The 17,051-nt window shown below is 52.5% G+C and overlaps 1 protein-coding gene across 4 annotated transcripts in view; it reads left to right on the forward strand.

The window, feature by feature from the left end:
- Nucleotides 1–6,414: 6,414 nt before the first annotated feature.
- Nucleotides 6,415–17,051, forward strand: part of ADGRL1 (adhesion G protein-coupled receptor L1) — a 30,998-nt gene continuing 20,361 nt past the window's right edge. For 3 of the 4 annotated variants that reach the window (XM_012729046.1, XM_012729047.1, XM_012729045.1), the window contains exons 1-4: nt 6,421–6,484; nt 8,668–8,832; nt 12,280–12,496; nt 15,863–15,972. In XM_012729046.1, coding sequence (XP_012584500.1) covers nt 8,763–8,832; nt 12,280–12,496; nt 15,863–15,972 — 397 coding nt within the window. In that variant the 5' untranslated portion in view covers nt 6,421–6,484; nt 8,668–8,762. Of the gene's footprint in view, nt 6,485–8,667; nt 8,833–12,279; nt 12,497–15,862; nt 15,973–17,051 lie in introns of all 4 variants that reach the window. The other variant, XM_012729048.1, reaches the window with a different exon arrangement.

Here is a 17,051-nt window from a genome sequence, read left to right on the forward strand (position 1 = left end):
GGCCTGTTAAAAATTGCAAGCCCCACCACACCCCTATGCAAGCATACTTCCTCTCCCCACACCAGTACCCTAGACGTCTTAGTGCAGTTTGTGCCTAACTTTTCTGTGTCTTCTCTCCAGTACTAGAGCAGTGCCTGGCACATACTGGTTGCTCTAAAAAAGATGTGAGTAATAGCTGAATTCTGTGCCCCCCCTCCCCCCCAGGGAAGGACAGAATAAGCTGTAATGCAGAGGAATAGTGGGGGGCGGGGCAGAGTGCACAGCTAGGACCCTTGGACTTCACATCCGAGTGTTACGCCCAGGGTTTCTGCCCTCTTGCCTTGCCGGAAATCTGCCCCCTTCCCTGCAGTAACCGTGCTCCCCATCCCCTATTTGTCCATGGGCTAGAAAGGCCCATGGAAAAGTCAGGGCCCACAGGACAGGGCCAGAATGTTTATCATTAATTTCCTCTGGCTGTTGTAGGAAGAAAACTTCACAGGGCAGGAAGGAGGCCAGGAGGCTTGAGGGAGGCTGTCGCCACTGGGCAGCTAAGGTGAGGGTTCCGATGGAGCCCTTGAAGCATGGGGGATGGAGTGGGCTGGGTTAGCATGACTTGGTAGATGATCGACTAGACACCATAGAAAAGGGACAGTGGGAGAAACTGCAGGCTTCTGGCTTTGTCAGCCAGGTGGACACCAGAGAAGGCCCCATCTCTCCATTCACACTGCATGGCTTCTACTTCCCTAGGAGAAAGTTCCGCCTTAGCCTACAAGGCCCTACATGTGCTGCTGTCACCTCCCTACCCTTACCTGCTGAGGGTGCAACTAACCCCCTCGCTTTCTGGGCGACAGTCCTACCTCAGGACCTTTGCATGCTCTATTCCTGCTATCTGGATTCTCTTTTACAGGGTCCTAGATGACCCACCTCCTTGAGACCTTCCAGCAAGGCATTTCCCAGGCACTGCACCCACATCTGCACTCACACGTACCCCTCCGCACCGTCTCTCCTGTGGATAGTTTTCTTCCAAAGCACTTGTGACCCAGTGGGAGCTGTGGAAACAGCCACTGAAGGAAAGCCCTTTTCTCTGATTCAGTCTATTTCATCTTCCTTCATTAAACAGATTAACAAGTATCTATTACATGGCCAGGGCTGGGATGCAACAGAAAGCCAGGCTTACCCGCAGTGAACTTTCCTGCAGAATTCTCGGCTAGTGAGAAGGATAATTGTACAGCCACAGAACACAGGTTCTGTTAGGGGCAAGAAATGTGTTGGGGAAAAGATGGCTAGGAGGCAGGGGCCAGAGACCTGGTAGTGTCCGCGGTGGGTGGCAGGGAGGAGAGCAGAGGGAGAATAGGCACCTGAAATGCTAAAGCAGAGAAAGTAGAAGGTTACAGGAGACCAGGGCCTCTAAGGCAACAGGGATTGTAGACAAGGAGGGATGTGATTGGCTTTCATTTTACAAAGATCACTTTGTCTCTACCGTGGATATTAGGTGGGGCAGGAGTGGCAGATAGATTGGGGAGATCAGGGAGAAAGCCTGGGAAAAGGGAATACTTAGAATAGCTCCCACCCCCTTACAATTGGCAGTTAGAATGAACTGTAAGTTTAAAACTTACAAGGCAGCCAAACCCCACCCTGTGGCACCAATATCTAGCGGGAGAGAGATAATGAGCATATATACAGGCACACCTCAGAGATGCTGTGGGGTGGGTTGCAGACTACCACGATAAAGTGACTATTCCCATGAGTTTTCTTGTTTCCTATATGAAGTTATGTAGTCTATTAAGTGTGCAAAAACGTTATATCTTTTAAAAAACGTTTGCACCTTCATTTTAAAATATTGTTTGAACTGGAGGGGGTTATAGTAAGTGAAGTCAGAAGAAAGCAAATATTGAATGATTTCAATCATGTGGAATACAGAAAAAACAAATAAGTAAAACAACACAAAGGAACTGACAAAACTAAAATAAACCCCAGAAGCATGACTACAGAATTGAGGCTACTGAGGGGGAGCGAAGGGCGGGTAGGAGGAAGGCCCAGGGGGGCACAGGGACCAGGGGTCTGCTGTAAAGGACTGTGGGTGCTTGTTTGGTGGGGGTGGCATGAGCTCATTCCCCTAAGCCAAATACAGTATTGTAAATAAAAGTTACCTCAATAAAGGAAAAAAGAAAACAAACATTGCTTAAAAATTGCTGCCTATCCGCGCCTTCAGCAAGCCTTACAGGCTGTGGGAAGCATCTCGAAGCAAGGTGGTGTGCCTGTACAGCGCACGTCGCGTGTCGTGCCGGCAGCCAGTGCCGTAAAGCCAGAGAGGGACACAGGAGTGCCAGGGCCAGCAGGGCCTCCCTGAGCAGGCCGTGTCAGAGGAAAGGCCGTGCAGGTCTGGGAAGAGGGAACAGCGGCCTTTGCAAATGTGGGACTGTTCCTGGCTTTCCCTTCAAGACAAGGGAACTGAGTGAGCAAGGAGGGGAACGGGAGGGGTGAGAGCAAGGAGGGAATAAGTCAGAGCCTTAAGGGGGGACTTGGACTTTGGACCTGGCTGACTGGGGGAGCCTCGGAGGTTTCTGTGTGCTGGAGGGAGGCACCCGAACCCTGGTGCTCACAGGCGCTCTCTGGCTGTGTGGAGGGGACAGACTGGCATCTGGGTGCCTCAGCATGGCCAGGGGAAGATGACTGGAGGAGCAGGGAGAGGTGAGAGGATTCTGTATCTAGGAGGAGTTGTAGCAGCTGCTGGGGTTGGATGTGAGGGTGAGAGGAATGGAATCCAGAATCTATAGCTTCCTGTGTGTGAGAGAGGACCATGCTGCCTCTTAACAAGCCAATGTGCCGGGCACTTTGGGGCTTGCCCCATCTCTGGCGGATAGAACTCCAGTCCCAAAGAAGGATGGGGAAATGGATCGGAGAGGCCAAGGGCCCAACCTAAAGCCCCACTCTACTTCCTGAGGGCTTCCTGGAGGAGCTATACCTAAGCAGCTGGGCACTCTGGCTGCTAGGTTTGGTGAAGAGGGGAGGGGGCGTGAGGCAGGAGTCTCCATTATGAAGGGTAGGTCCTTGGGGGGCATAGACTCCCGTTGTCAGTGCCCCCTGCCAGGCATTCAGACTCCTACCCACTCAAGCAGAGGGTTGCCTAGGCAACCACACTCTAGGGCAGACTAGAGGCACCCCCTCTCCTCCAGCAGCCGGCTCTCCTCCTGTCACCCTCCCCTGCCCCATCTCAGGGCATCTGAGGACAGAGCCTAGGCCATGTCCCGCACCCAGGCTCCCCCCCTTGAGAGTGACATGGGCTCAGGTGCGAACACAGAGAAGGTGGGCCAGTGGGTTAAGGTGGGGTCCAGCCCACCTTGGTGTGAGGGCAGCAAGCCCTGTTTACCGTGATTTTAAGTTGGGGTTACCTGCCCAATCCACTCACGTTCACGCAGGGACAGAAGCAGGTATGAACTCACTTAGTCCTATGGGAGCAGAACCTTTGGGGATACCCAAGGCGCTTGGTCATACAAATGCAGTGGGAGCTGGGAGGAAGGGTTTCTTTCTGCTCCTTCCAGGTCTCCCCAGCTTCCTGTGCCCAATCTTGGGTGGGGGGGTTTCAAGCCTTTTGAGTTCAGTGCTCTCTTAACTATGTGGGTACCCCTGGACTCTCACTTTCCTCATTGTAAAATGTAGGTCTTCTACTTTTAATCCCCTTCTTGTTATGGGGATTAAATGAGGTATGTGTGTGTGCCACGTTAGAGGGGGCAAGAAGGTGGCAGCTGTGGCCTCAGATTAGGGGCAGGGTTGGTTCCCTCTGAGGGCTCTGAGGGAGAATGTTCCAGGCCTCACCCCTGCGGTCTGGAGTTTGCTGACAGTTTTTGGTGTACCTTGGCTTGTCCGCGCATCTCACTGATCTCTGCCTTCATCTTCATGTGGCAGTCTCCCTGTGCCCATATCTGTGTTCAGATGTGCCCTTTTATAAAGACACCAGGCAGGCATATCAGCTGGGGCCCACCCTAGTGAGCTCATTTTTAAGCACTGTCTGCAAATGAGATCCCATCCCGAGGTGCTGGGGGATAGGATTTCAGCACACCTTTTTTTTGTTTGTTTGTTTTGTTTTGTTTTTATTATTTTGAGGAAGGAGAACACAACACAATCCACAACACCCCTCCCAAGAACTCAGGGATGACCAAGCCCAGGTGGTTCCTGCTTATCCCATCTGACCTGGTCTCCTGCCTCGGGCACCCTGTACGACTCTCCAGGTGGGATGAGCACACATGCCAGGAAGAAAGAAAAAGACAAACGGGGGCTGGTTCCTGGGATGCCCCGGCTCCTCCGGAGAGGGGCTTAAGAGCAGCAGACTTTCTGCGCCCAAGCTAGTGGTGCCTATCTGTGAGGGTTGGCTGGCCCCCTAATCCCCACCATCCTTAGTCACTCACCCTGGATTCATTCAGGAAATAGCTGTTCGAGGACCTACTGTTAGGTGCCAGGAGATGACCTTGGGAGCCTTCACTCTCCTGGGGACATAGAGGAAATCTGCAAGCGAACACTGAAGTCATGGGGACAGCGAGGGCTGCGGCCAGTCACCACACACTGGGTGCAGCCCTGCGCCTTCCATGTGGATGGCCCCCTCATTGCACAGCGGCCTTATGAGGGCTCTCCATTTTATACCAAGAGGAAAACACACTCGTGGGAGGTGATGGTGTGTCAAGAATGGGGCAGCTACAAGGTGTTACAGCATGGGGTGGTCCACCTGCATCTCCACTGAGTAAGGGACACAGAAAGGGGGCCCAGGCAAGACAGAACTGGTGGGAAGGCATGGGGTGGGGGGCAGCGCATAGCTGCCAGTGTGCCTCGGGGCTGTGCTCGAGCCTTTGCAGAGGGCTAAACAGCAGAGTATCTTAAAATACCCTGTGTGGAAATAACCTAAGAGTCCATCAGTAAAGAAGGGATGATTCTGGAAGTCGTGGTCCAGCCACACAGTGCAAGGTTTAGCCACAAGGAAGAGTGTTGTGTAAACACATTCACTTAACGAGGTTTGGTCAACAAGGGCAGAGGTCCCAGGAAGGCTGTGTCCCCTGGTCCGGGTACGGTAGGCTCAGCCCCCTCGGCTTGTGTGATCATGCTCTGTAAGTTCACACACTGTAAAACTGCCTAATGTCGTCATCGTGCCTGTCATAAAGCGACATAGAAGGGCACTGACATAGGACACGAATGAACCTTGAAAACATGTTGGGTGAAAGAAGGCAGACACAGAAGGCCACAGATTGTGAGATTCCCTTTGTGAAATGCCCAGAACAGGCAGATCGTTAGAGATGAGTAGTTACCAAGGCTTTAGGGAGAAGACATGTTTGGGGCGATAAAAAGAGTTTTAGAAAAAAACAGATTATGGTGGTAAGGCATTGAGACTATAAATAACATCAGTGAATTGTATGCTTAAAGTGGTGAAAATGACAACTCTGAAGTATATTCTACCACATTTGAGAAGTTCAAAGGTCCTCTGGCTGCCAGGGGAGTCTGGACTGTGGGGCTACGGCAGCTGGTCAGAGATGTCTGGGGGAGATGGTCATCCCTACAAAGCGGGGCCAGCTTCAGAAAACAATGGTCACTGGGGTGTTTTGGAGGGAAAAAGCCAAGTCTTCTAAACTGGAATAAGGGAAAGAGAAACCAACTGTTTTGGCCCTGGAGACCTGGGAGGTGGTGGGCACATGGACTGATGAGAGAGCTGAAGGATATCTTGGGGACTTTGATGGCGGTGTGGAAGGTGAGGAGAGGCAGGTGAGGAGCACAAGTGTGGCTTCTGCACCATCTAGATGGTTTCTGAAGCCACAGCCTAGTCCACACATGACCTGAGGGGCGGGTGTGGACAGGAGAAGAGCTAGTGACTCCAGTTGGAGTCCCAGTGTCCTAGGGTGCAGCCCCCGATGGAGGTTACAGGGTCCTGGTTGGCCTACTGTGCACACAGACTGTCATCCTGACCAGAACCCCACAGATTCTTGGGGCTGGGGAGGGGAAAGGACTGGCTAAAGGTCACACTGCACCTCAGTGGCAGAGTCAAGAGCCAGCCCCTTTGGGCATCGACTGCCCTTTCGCTGCCTGCCTCCCTCTCAGGGAATGCTAGGGAGGGCGTCCCTCTGCCGGAGCTTGGTGCCGCCCATCGCTGGGGATGAGGTGGGGGGGCAATTGAGGTGGTGAGGAATGTACCCCCTTCCCGCAATACAAAATCGTAAGATATTTTGAAATGAATCAAAGTGCCATAGGTCATTCAGATGTGGATGGTGGCTGTGCATTGATGGGTCACAGGAGGAATTCCTAGAGGTTGGAAACAGGGAGGGGACAGAGAAGATATTCAAGGTACATGTGAATCCCATTCCTATTTCACAGGGGAGGAGACTGAGGCTGGGAGGGGGCTTAGGATGAGTCTTGCCCCGTGAGCCTGCCATTTGATCTTTATTTCCTGGAGCCTGGGTTGAGTCCTACCCTCAAGCTACTCATGGTGTCTTGGGGAAGACCAGCAACAGACCTACTCACAGAACAGGTAATTTCAGGTACAGTGGAAAAATGTGACTTAGAAGCAGAGCAAAAGAATAGTGAGTGAGAGTAGTAGGCAGGAGGTTTTTTTTGGGGTGCTTGGGATAGGTCACTCTGACCTTGGAGTTGAGCCCTGACTTGAGAAGCCCCAGTAGTTGTGTGAGGACCCTGCAGGAGCATTCTGGGCCAGGGTAATAGCCCAGGCAAAGATTCTCTATTCCTGGTAAGGAATAGAGACCTTGGCAAGAGCGGAGGGGACAGTTAATACCCTGGCCTGCATCGTTGAATGGCGGCAGGGAGACTGGGTGAGCATGTTGGTGCTGCAGGGTGGTAGCTTGGTCCTGGGTGGTGGCACTAGAGGCAGGTAGGCAAGACACTTGGGAAGCAGAACTCAACAGAATTGCTGAATGGAGCTTATGAAGGGGAGGGGCAGGGTGAGGTTCGAGGAACTGAGGGCAGATTCCTTGATTTGGAGTCTGAGATTTATTCAACAGATATTCATTGCTCATGTGTTCAAGAACTATAGGAGACAACAATCCAGTAATCCTCACCTCACATGGGGGCCATTCCACAGAGAAAACGAACGCAGCTGACCCTTGACCAACATTGGTCTGCACTGCCACTTTTATGCAGACTTTTAAAAATCAATACATAAATGCATTTCCTCTTGTGACTTTCTTATTAGCATTTTCTTCTCTCCTGCTTGATTGTAAGAATACAGTATATGTTACATGTAACATATAAAATACGTGTTCATTCACTGTAGATGTTATCGGCAAGGCTTCGGGTCAACAGCAGCTGTTGGCAGTAAAGTTTTTGGGGAATCAGTCATTGTTGGATTTCTGACTGGGGCGGGTAAGGAGTGGGCACTTCTAAACATCCACCCATGTGGTGTTCCAGGATCAGCTGCACTTCTGCCTCAAGGAGTGTGGGAGGCAGCCATGGGCGTAACAGGGGCAGAAGTCTGGCTGAGGAAGTGGCCAGGGCAAAGGTGCCACTCAGGGCCTAGTGGGCTGGGCTGCACAGTAGCGGGAGGCTGAGTTGCCAGGGCAGGCACAGGGTCAGAGGACTTAGTCGCCAGGTCCTCAGAGCGTCGTTTAAGGAGGTGGCAGTCATCGGTGCTCTGTTGAAAGACTGCAGGCTAGATGTAAGATTTGGGAAGTACTGACTGATCAGTGGTGCTGAGACCAGGAGGGGACTCACATACTGGAGAGGTGATAGCCTGTCACAGAGAATGTGCATTTCTGGAAAGTTCCTGACCAAGCTAGAGCCTCCGGCCAGGACCTTGGAGAACCTGAGTTTAGGTACAGTAAAGGACCAAGAGCAGAGGGCCAGGCTGGCAACCTCTAGAGTATTCAGGGGAGACAGGCACAGCAAGAGGGGAGAAGGAGCATCTGTGAGGAGGAGGAAATGGGTCAGAGCTGTGCTGTGACCACAGGGACTGTACCAGGGGACCACTGTGTGCTGGGACAGGCAGGCAGGGGTAGGGAGGATTGAGGGGGAGCATGCCATCCTCCCAGGGGCAGCAACGCTCTCTCACTCCGCCTGCCTGTCTCCAGCTTACCCCAGGGTCCTCCAGAGGGGAAAGAGGGGACTCAGTTGTCCCTGGTCCCCAAACTGTGGCGCCAGCCTGCTGGATTCTAATTAGCTACCAGAGCAGGAGAGACAGGAAGCAGGGGGCTGGGGGTGGGGCCTGGGTTCTTGCTCAAGCCCTGGAGGCTGCAAGCCAGGATCTGGATGCCTGGATGCCTGAGTCTACCACCCAGGACACTGCTCACACCTTAGCCTCCTCCTTGATGGACACAAATGGGGCAAAGGGGATGACATAGAAGCTTCTAGAACACCCTTCATGACAGTGACAGAGGGTCTCTGCAGCCTTGACATCCTGCTGAGCGGTCCCTGCCACCTGATGGGGACTGTGAGACCACAGGGGTGCCTCTAGGAGGCTCTGTCTGGTCTGCATACCCAAACCGGTGGGTCTGTCTGAGGGGTGTGCAGCATGAGCCATAGGCCCTGGGGTTGTCCTTTTCCCCCAAGGGTTCGCTCCTGCCACAGACAACTGGAGAGGGAAGTGCTGGACTTGGGCCCCTCTCAGGCTGCTGCCTGAAGGAAGAGGGGACCAGCCCAAATGCCCCCAAATGCACTAGGGGGACAGCCCCAGCACTGTGTCATTAACCCTGTTCTCCCCAGGCTGGTGGGCCAGGCCGTGGTGTCCACATGGTGATGTGGGGCGAGGCCACGTGTACAGGCCACTGAGAGCGCCGTGAATACCCCCAACTGCCACCATGGCCCGCCTGGCCGCCGCACTCTGGAGTCTCTGTATCACTGCTGTCTTGGTCACCTCGGCCACCCAAGGTAAGTACTGCTAAACCCTGCAGGGAGGGCACAAAAAAAGTTGACATATCTCCCTGGCATTTGTTTATAAACTATGGCCCCTACCATCTGGACCTCAGTGAAACTGGGCCAGAGGAAGATTGGTGATTACACCCTCAGCCCCACCCAGGGGTTCTGGAGCCTGGAACTTAGGCCGTAGGCCCTGGGGACCAGGAGAAGACTTCCTGATAAGCTACTGTTCTTCTGTCTTCTGTGTATCTCTCTCTCTGTGATTACATCTCGGAGGCTCTCACTGGGAAGAAGGCTTAATTAAAGCATGCCTGCTGACGTTTATTTAAAAACAACTAATTACCCAGCTCGGCCCTATGCTGGCCCTGGGATCCTGTGCACGCCACAATTAGTGCCCTGAGCCTGCCCGCCCACCCTCGATGATTACTCAATTATGGTCCCCATGGTGGGCCCAGGCAGGTGCAAGGGCAGAGCAGAGAGGGAGGCAGAAAGGGCTGGAAGCTTTATCCCTCACCCCCCAGCCCTGTCTGGAGGGTGCTGGCAGGGGACCCTGCTCCCTAGCACTCCCTCATAGTCTTCTGTCTGGAAAGCGATGCATGGGGAGGGGGCATTGTTCAACCATGCCACTGGGTCTTGGCACTCTTCCGGTCATCTGACACCCAAGTTCTCTGCCCATCCAAGTTGTGCCCCATAGCCCCAGCTGGGCCAGGAGGGACTGCTTCCACCCCCAGACCCATCTGAGCCAGCCCTCCACCCCCAGCCTTCCCTCCCAGCCTGAGAAGGGCTAAAATTAGCCATGGAAGCAGATGGTGCTACAGGAACACATGTAAAACTTTCCCCCAAGTGAGACTCGACTCACCCCAAAAAACCCCAGGGGCCTAGCTGCCATCCTCTTCAGCTCCCTCAGCCAGCACTGAAGAGATGAGGTGGTGCTGCCATCAGGCCCTGGTGCCCTCTCTCCACTTACAGGTGACAGTCCCCACCTCGGAGCCTCTGGGCCACCCTGCATCCCCTCTTAGCTCTAGCACCAGCAAGGCCAGGCTGGGGCCAGGGTCTGAGAAGGTGGCCTCCCTGGCAGGCAGGCATAGTGTGGAGCTTGCTCTCTCCTGCAGAGACTGGCTGCCTTAATACTCTTGATGACAACAGTAATTCGCACTCTGTCATCTCACTATGTACCAGCAAGTACATCCTCACAACACCTCTATTAGGTGGGAGTTGTCAACTCTATAGGGAAGGAAACAGGGCACAAAGGTGGCCAGTGACTGGACAAGGCCATAGGCCAGGGAGTGACCAGGCTGGGATTTAAACCCCCTGGCTTCTGAGTCCAGCTTTTAGATCTAGAACTGGACCTGCCCAGGGATGTTCTTTCATTATCACTGTGGCCCTGGGAGGTTTCCCCAGTGACAACTAGGAGGCCCCTCCCTATGCTACCCTTATATGTGACACCATGCTTAGCACTTCCTTCCAGAACAGTCCCTAACTCATGAAATCTTGGCAGTGAGACCCTAGGCTGTGATGCTTATTTGACAAACTGAGGCATGAAGAGGCTACAGTAATACGTATTCAAATTTGAGCAGGCATCAGCATTCTTGATGGACAGATGGGGCCTTGTCCTCTGAAATTCTGGTTCAGGAGACCCAGTTGGCAGGGCTGTCCCAGAATCTGCATTCAGAACCAGCCACCAGTTGATGCTGATTTGTCTGGTCCCTGGGCCACACTGTGGGAAGCCCTAGTCAGAGCACATGCCTGTTCTGTCACCTGGAAAGTGGCAAAGCCAGACCATGAAGTTTCTTCCAGAAATATTAGGGCATCCCCTCACATACCATTTCTGCTCCCTGCATGGGAAGGCGTGAAGTTCGGGAAGGGCTTCAGATCACCCTCCCTTCTGACAACAGTTACGATTTCTGGCCCCCCACTACTACTTATATTTGAGGATTCACTAGAATTCACAGAATTCAGGAAAACTAATACAGTTACAATGCACTATAGTGAATAGATATTGGGTTAAAAATCACCGAGGAGTAGAAGTGCATGGGCGTGGTGTCCAGGAAGATCCATGCACAGAGCTGACAACTGCCCCTCTGGGCAGAGTCACACAAACAGTGTTAACTCTCCTGGCTGGCCGCAGTGTACCACAGCGTGCCCGGGGCATTGCCAACTTGGGAAGCTTCCCTTGAGCCTGGGTGTCCAGAGTCTTTACTGGGGCTCAGTTTGTAGGCTTGTTTGATCATCCCCATGGCTGGCCGAGTCTCACTGAGTCTTTAGCCCTCCAGAGGTCAGCCGATGACACATGAGCCAAGACTGTTAGCACAAAACCCAGAATCACATTGTTATGTGCTAGTTTGCTATGGTTGCTGTAACAAAGTGCCGCAGCCTGGAGACCTGGCCCACAAAAGGGCCAAAAGGGAAGGGACTATTCTAGGCCTCCCTTCCTTGGCTTTTAGATGACTCCCTTCTCTCTGTGTCTTAACATCCTCTTCCCTCTGCAATATCCCCTTTTTTTTTTTAAAGATTTATTTATTTGTGCGTACAGAACTGGGGTACAGGCCAGAGGCTCAGGGGCGGTGAGAGGCTTCACCAGAGACAGAGCAGGGAATAGAACAGGCAGATGGACGAAGTACACTGCTGAGGGGAGCAGCGGGCGGGTCAGGAGAGGTCTGCCACACCATGTGGTCACCTCCAGGGCAGGCGGGAATCGAACTCATGCGGAAGCAGCTTTAGATTCTCAGTGCTGTGCTTTAACCCGCTGTGCCACCAGGGAGGGCCCCAAATTTCCCCTTTTTATAAGGCCACTAGTCATGCCTTCAGACCCTCTCTGATGACCCTCTCTTAACTTGATTATCGCTGTAAAGACCTTATCTCCAAATTCACTCCCATGTTGAGGTACTGGGCATTAAAACTTCAGCATATGGATTTGTGGAGCAGGAAGGTATCTTTCAGCCCATAATTGTTTGGTTTTTTTTTTAGAAGATTGATTTATTTATGCATACAGAACTGGGGTACAAGCCAGAGGTGCAGGGGTGGTGAAAGGATTCACCCAGAGACAGTGGGGAGCAGAACAGGCAGATCAATGAAGTACTCTACTGAGGGGAGCAGCAGGAGAGACAGGAGAGGTCTGCTGGGCCATGTGGGTCACCTCCAGGGCTGGGGATTGAACTCACACTGAAGTGGCTGCAGTTGGCTTGCAGTGCTACGTCCTAACCCGTTGCGCCACCAGGGAGGGCTGAGCCCAGAATTGTTAATGTAGACTAGCCTGCATGGCCCAGGATCCCAGGTAGGACACTTCCAGAGCTGAGAAGCCCCCTTCCAAGGGGGCAAAGGCCAGACTCTGGACTAAGTTACCCAGGGGGGCACACTAAGAAGCCCAATTTTGGATGTATAAACTTAGACTAGATGTGCCGCCTCTTCAGCAGGATCTTCCCTCCCTGGCCCCAGAGTGATGCCCTCTTCCTCTTGCAGCAGGCCTGAGCCGTGCTGGGCTCCCATTCGGGCTGATGCGCCGGGAGCTGGCATGCGAAGGTTACCCCATTGAGCTGCGGTGCCCAGGCAGTGATGTCATCATGGTAGAGAACGCCAACTATGGGCGCACAGACGACAAGATCTGCGATGCCGACCCATTTCAGATGGAGAATGTGCAGTGCTACCTGCCAGACGCCTTCAAGATCATGTCACAGAGGTGAGGGGCTGTGCCCTGCCGTGCTCCCAGGAGCATGGGGTGGTGGTTCCTGGGGTCCCTGAAATAAAGATTCTGTCCTCCATCTACCCCCCTGACAGTACTCCCCACTTAGCTGAACTCTCCCTTCTATGCATTCAGTATTCATTTCCCTGTGCAAACAGCAAATAAAACTGAACCCATCCCTGCCCAGCTTCCTCCCTGATGTATTTGTGCCCTGCCCTGCCTCCCCTCATACTCACACACACCCATGAGCCTCTAGACTCTCATTCCAAGATTAGTAGGGGCTATGAGAGTTTGCAAAATGATAGCAATGTCAGGCTGATGAAGGTGTCACGGGAGATCTTTCACCCAAACTTGAGAGATCTGGCCAGCCTTCCCTGAGGAGATAACATGTAAACACAAACTACAGAACTTTATGCACATTCACGTGTAACAGCATGAACATGTGTTTAAATGTGCAAGATTGTGTCTTAGCACGCATCTGTGTCTATACTGTGTTGGAGTCTGCGTGTGAGAGAGTGAGCGTTTACACCAGAGTGAGGCTTGAGGGTGCAGAGCTGCAGTCTCTCAAGCCCAGTTAGATCTGGTCAATTCTTCATTTAAATGATAGCCATCTGACCACTACTTCACCACCAAATCTTTGCTCTTTGCCCCTTCTTGCATGATACAGTCTGTTCCTCCCACAACCACAAGAGGGCGACTGTGAGCCAGAGTCCAGGCACTGCCTTCTGCTCAGAGCCTTCCTTTGGCTCCCACTTCACTCAGCTAAAAGCCCAAATCTTCCCCAACGCCTTGCATACTCTCCCTCAACCTTTCTTACCCATCACCTACTCTCTTCATATTCTCTCAGTTCCAGCCATCCCACTTCCTCTTATACACATCAGGAATCTCCCTACTCAGGCTTCCACTAACCTTCACATTGGCTGTTACCCCTGTCTGGGAACTGTTCCCCACCGTACATGATTCCTCCCTCCCCTCACTGAGGGATTTTCGTACCTAACTGTTCTCTCAGAAAAGCTTGCCCAACTACCGTCTCTAAAATCACATCCCTCCACTTTCTCACCCCTTCCCTGTTCTATCGCTCTCCTAGCCCTGACTTCCATCCATAGTTCTGTCAGATATATTTTCCCTCTTCATCACATTTATTTTCACTCTTCTCTCACCAGGCTACCAGCCCCATGGGGGACAGGGAGTTTTGTCTGTCACCACTGTGTCCACAGACATACACACAGCAGGCACTCACTGAACTGTTGCTGAGTGCCAGGAGAGTGCAGGGTTCATACCAGGACCTAAGACTGAAAAGGGAAGGAGGACTAGGACTGATTGTACAGCTCTCTGAATGCCAGCAGAGGATTCTGGAATGTGTCTCTGGGCTGGGCACCAAGAACCTCCAGAAAGTAGTGCCGCGGGATGAGCTGGACTGGGGACCTCTCCCCTCCTTCCTGTCTCCTGACACCTCTGTGTGGGCAGTGGTGGTGTAGGCTCCTAGTGTTTGTCAGGCTGTGCCGCATTCTGGGAAAGCCCTGTCCTCCTCTCTCCTGCCACTTCACTCATTCATGGCTTCCATGTCTGTCGTGTTCCCCATGGTCTCTGGTACACTTAGTATAGCAATTAGCCCAGTTTTGATGCTCCTGGACTCTTAGAGGGAGACGCTGAGTAATGTGGTTACTAGGGCCAAGGGAACATGAGGTGGCTGCGGCTTCACTGTCTGAAAGCCTAAAGCTCTTCATATGACTCTACTGCCCCAGAATAAATACAGTGACCGACCTAAACAAGACGGGAGTTGAGAAGACCCTCGGCACCCACTTTCCCCCTCGAGAACAGCCCTTTAAAGCCCACGGCATCCCCATTCCACCTCCATGGCCAGAACTTGGTCACAGGGAGGGTGAGAAATGTAGACACCAACTGCTGGAAGGCCAGCAGTTTTCTTTTTTCTATATATTGAGATAACATTCACCATTTTACATTTAGTGACATTTTGCACATTCACATTGTCACTCAACCATCATCCCTAATTCCAGAACATTCCATTAGACCAAAGGAAACTCGGTTCCTGTTAGCTGTCATTCCCACCAACATGACAACCACCAGTTTGTTTTCTGTCTCTGGACTTGTCTGTTCTGGGCCTTTTGTATAAATGGAATCATGAAACGTGTGGCCTTCTATGTCTGGCTTCTCTCAGTGTCATGTTTTCGAGGTTTAGCCATGCTGTAGTGCGTATCATGGCCTCACCTCTTTTTATAACTGAAGAATAAATAGTCCATCATCTGGAAGGACCATATTTTGTTTATCCATTCGTCCACCAGTAGGCACTCGGGTGGTTTCCACCTTTTGGTGATGTGTGAATGATGCTGCTGTGAACATTTATGTACAAGTTTGAGCACCAGATTTCAGTTCTTTTGGAAAAGTACTGGAGACAGAATTGCTGGGTCATGGCTAACTGCTGAGCCTCCTGAAGCCAGTGCTTTATTTTTCAGGAAAGGGTGAGGTGGGTAGATATGGGCAGATTCTTCTCACCCCTTAGCCCCTCACCCGTGGCTTTCTCTCTCCCTTTCTGCTGCACCCTTAGCCCTTTTTCAGGTGGCCACCTTGGTGTTGAGCACTTACTGGTTAAGGGTAGATCTGAGGAGACCAACAAAGGGCCCCCTTCAGCCCTATATCTGTTAATGATGTCCCTTCAACCACTTCTTATATGCCTATGGTCTAGTCGCTTATTCTGGTCAAGACCTGGCCCATTCCAGGAAACAGAGCCTCTGACAGACAGCAGAGGGGAATCATCTTGTTGTTAAGTAGATCTTCCATTATGTGGTAGCCAGCATCCTGAGGACTTGGTGGGGACTCAGGGGAGTCCCCTCTGGGGAACTGAAATTGCTTTACAATGAGGTAAAGGCTCCATCCCTCCTCGTGGTAGTGCTGTCCAAAGGGCAGGATGTTTCATGGGAGGGCCCGCTTGGATACAGGCAGGATGGACAGGGTAGGCATTTCATTAATAGTATGTTTGCAGAAGTACCGCCTCCCATGAGAGGCTTCGCATATCTTCCTCTTCTGTGGACAAAGGATGGGCCTTACAGTTAATTTCGGGAAAATACCAAGGATGTAAAGCTACTGCTGGTTCATTCAGATAAGGTAAAGGTGATGAAGGGTGGCGAAGGAATCCCTGCGTGTGGGGCCTCTGACCTCTGAGCTTGCTGCTATATTGATTCCTGTCTGGTGGGAAAGAGAAAGTGGACAGGAAACAAAATAACACCCATGAAATAACCCCTGGCCCTTCCAATTTGGGACTGTCCATTCCTCTCCTGACTCTGGAGGCCTCCCCCATCCCATTCTAGGCCTGTCTTTTCCCAGCTTCCTGTCTCTCCTCTGCAGGTGTAACAACCGCACCCAGTGCGTGGTGGTGGCCGGCTCTGATGCCTTTCCTGACCCCTGTCCTGGGACCTACAAGTACCTGGAGGTGCAGTACGACTGTGTCCCCTACAGTGAGTCATCTTGTTCCTCGTGCAGATGTGGGCCCTCCCCCTCCCAGAAGTGAGTGAGGAGGAGACACCTTGAACCCACCCCCATCATACACACTCACAAGCCCATAGGGGAACAGCCTGGACTACCCCCTCCCTCACAGTATCCTCTCCGTGACACCTTTGTCCACACTCCACCCCACCTCACCACCAACCCTCACAGACGCTGTTCCCTTCACAGGAAGGGCACCTTTTCTGACTATTGTTACCTGGCCCACTCACCCTGCTTCCTCATGTGCCCCTGGCTCCTTTACACTTTCAGGATGACATTCTCATCCCCTCCTCTTCTCTCCCTAGACCTTGACTCCACCATCCTCTGATACCTCTACCTTCATCCTCTCTGACACCCTTTTCCTCCCCGACCCCCTGCACGTGTCTGCTCTCCCTTTCACTCGCCCTGCCTCTTCTCTCAACTGCCTCCCTCTCCCCTTGTCCTCTCACCCTTCACATGCCCCCAGACGTGCCCCTCCCATCCTGGAAGGTGGACTCCCTATATCCATAGAGACTTGGTGGCCAATCTGGTGTGAAGCACTGGAGGCCCATCCCACAGATTCCTACCCCCTGACTGGTTTCCCTAATAGTGCTTCCTATATACAGAGGAAGTACCACCATGTTAAACTGGGGGTGGCCCCAGGAGGTTAGAAGATGATTTTGGGAGCCAGGTGCCCAACATTTCTTGTATCTGGCCTAGGGGAGCAGACAAACACAAGGTCTCTCCTCCTCAACACACCTCCCTTAATATCACCCTTCTTTTCTACCTTCGCTTTCCCCTCCCTTCTCCCCATCATCTGTTCCCATCTCCCCTACCCTCAGCTTCATTAGCCAACCTGGAGGTAGGGCCTCTGGGCAGAAGGGGGAGGAGGCAGGGCCACCAGGGTGTTTGAATGTGGGGAGGCAGGGGTGGGGGAGCAGGAGGCCCTGTGAATCTCCCTCCTCTCCCCTTCCACCCCAACCTTCCCTTCTCTACCCACAACCTTTGATTTCTCCTTGCAGGTGGTGACTTCGCTAGGAAATGGATTGCTTATGTGCTTCTATAACTTTCT

The sequence above is a fragment of the Condylura cristata genome, unplaced genomic scaffold (genome assembly GCF_000260355.1).
Source record: "Condylura cristata isolate star-nosed mole 26May11 unplaced genomic scaffold, ConCri1.0 scaffold00024, whole genome shotgun sequence".
Classification (NCBI taxonomy): Eukaryota; Metazoa; Chordata; class Mammalia; order Eulipotyphla; family Talpidae; genus Condylura; species Condylura cristata.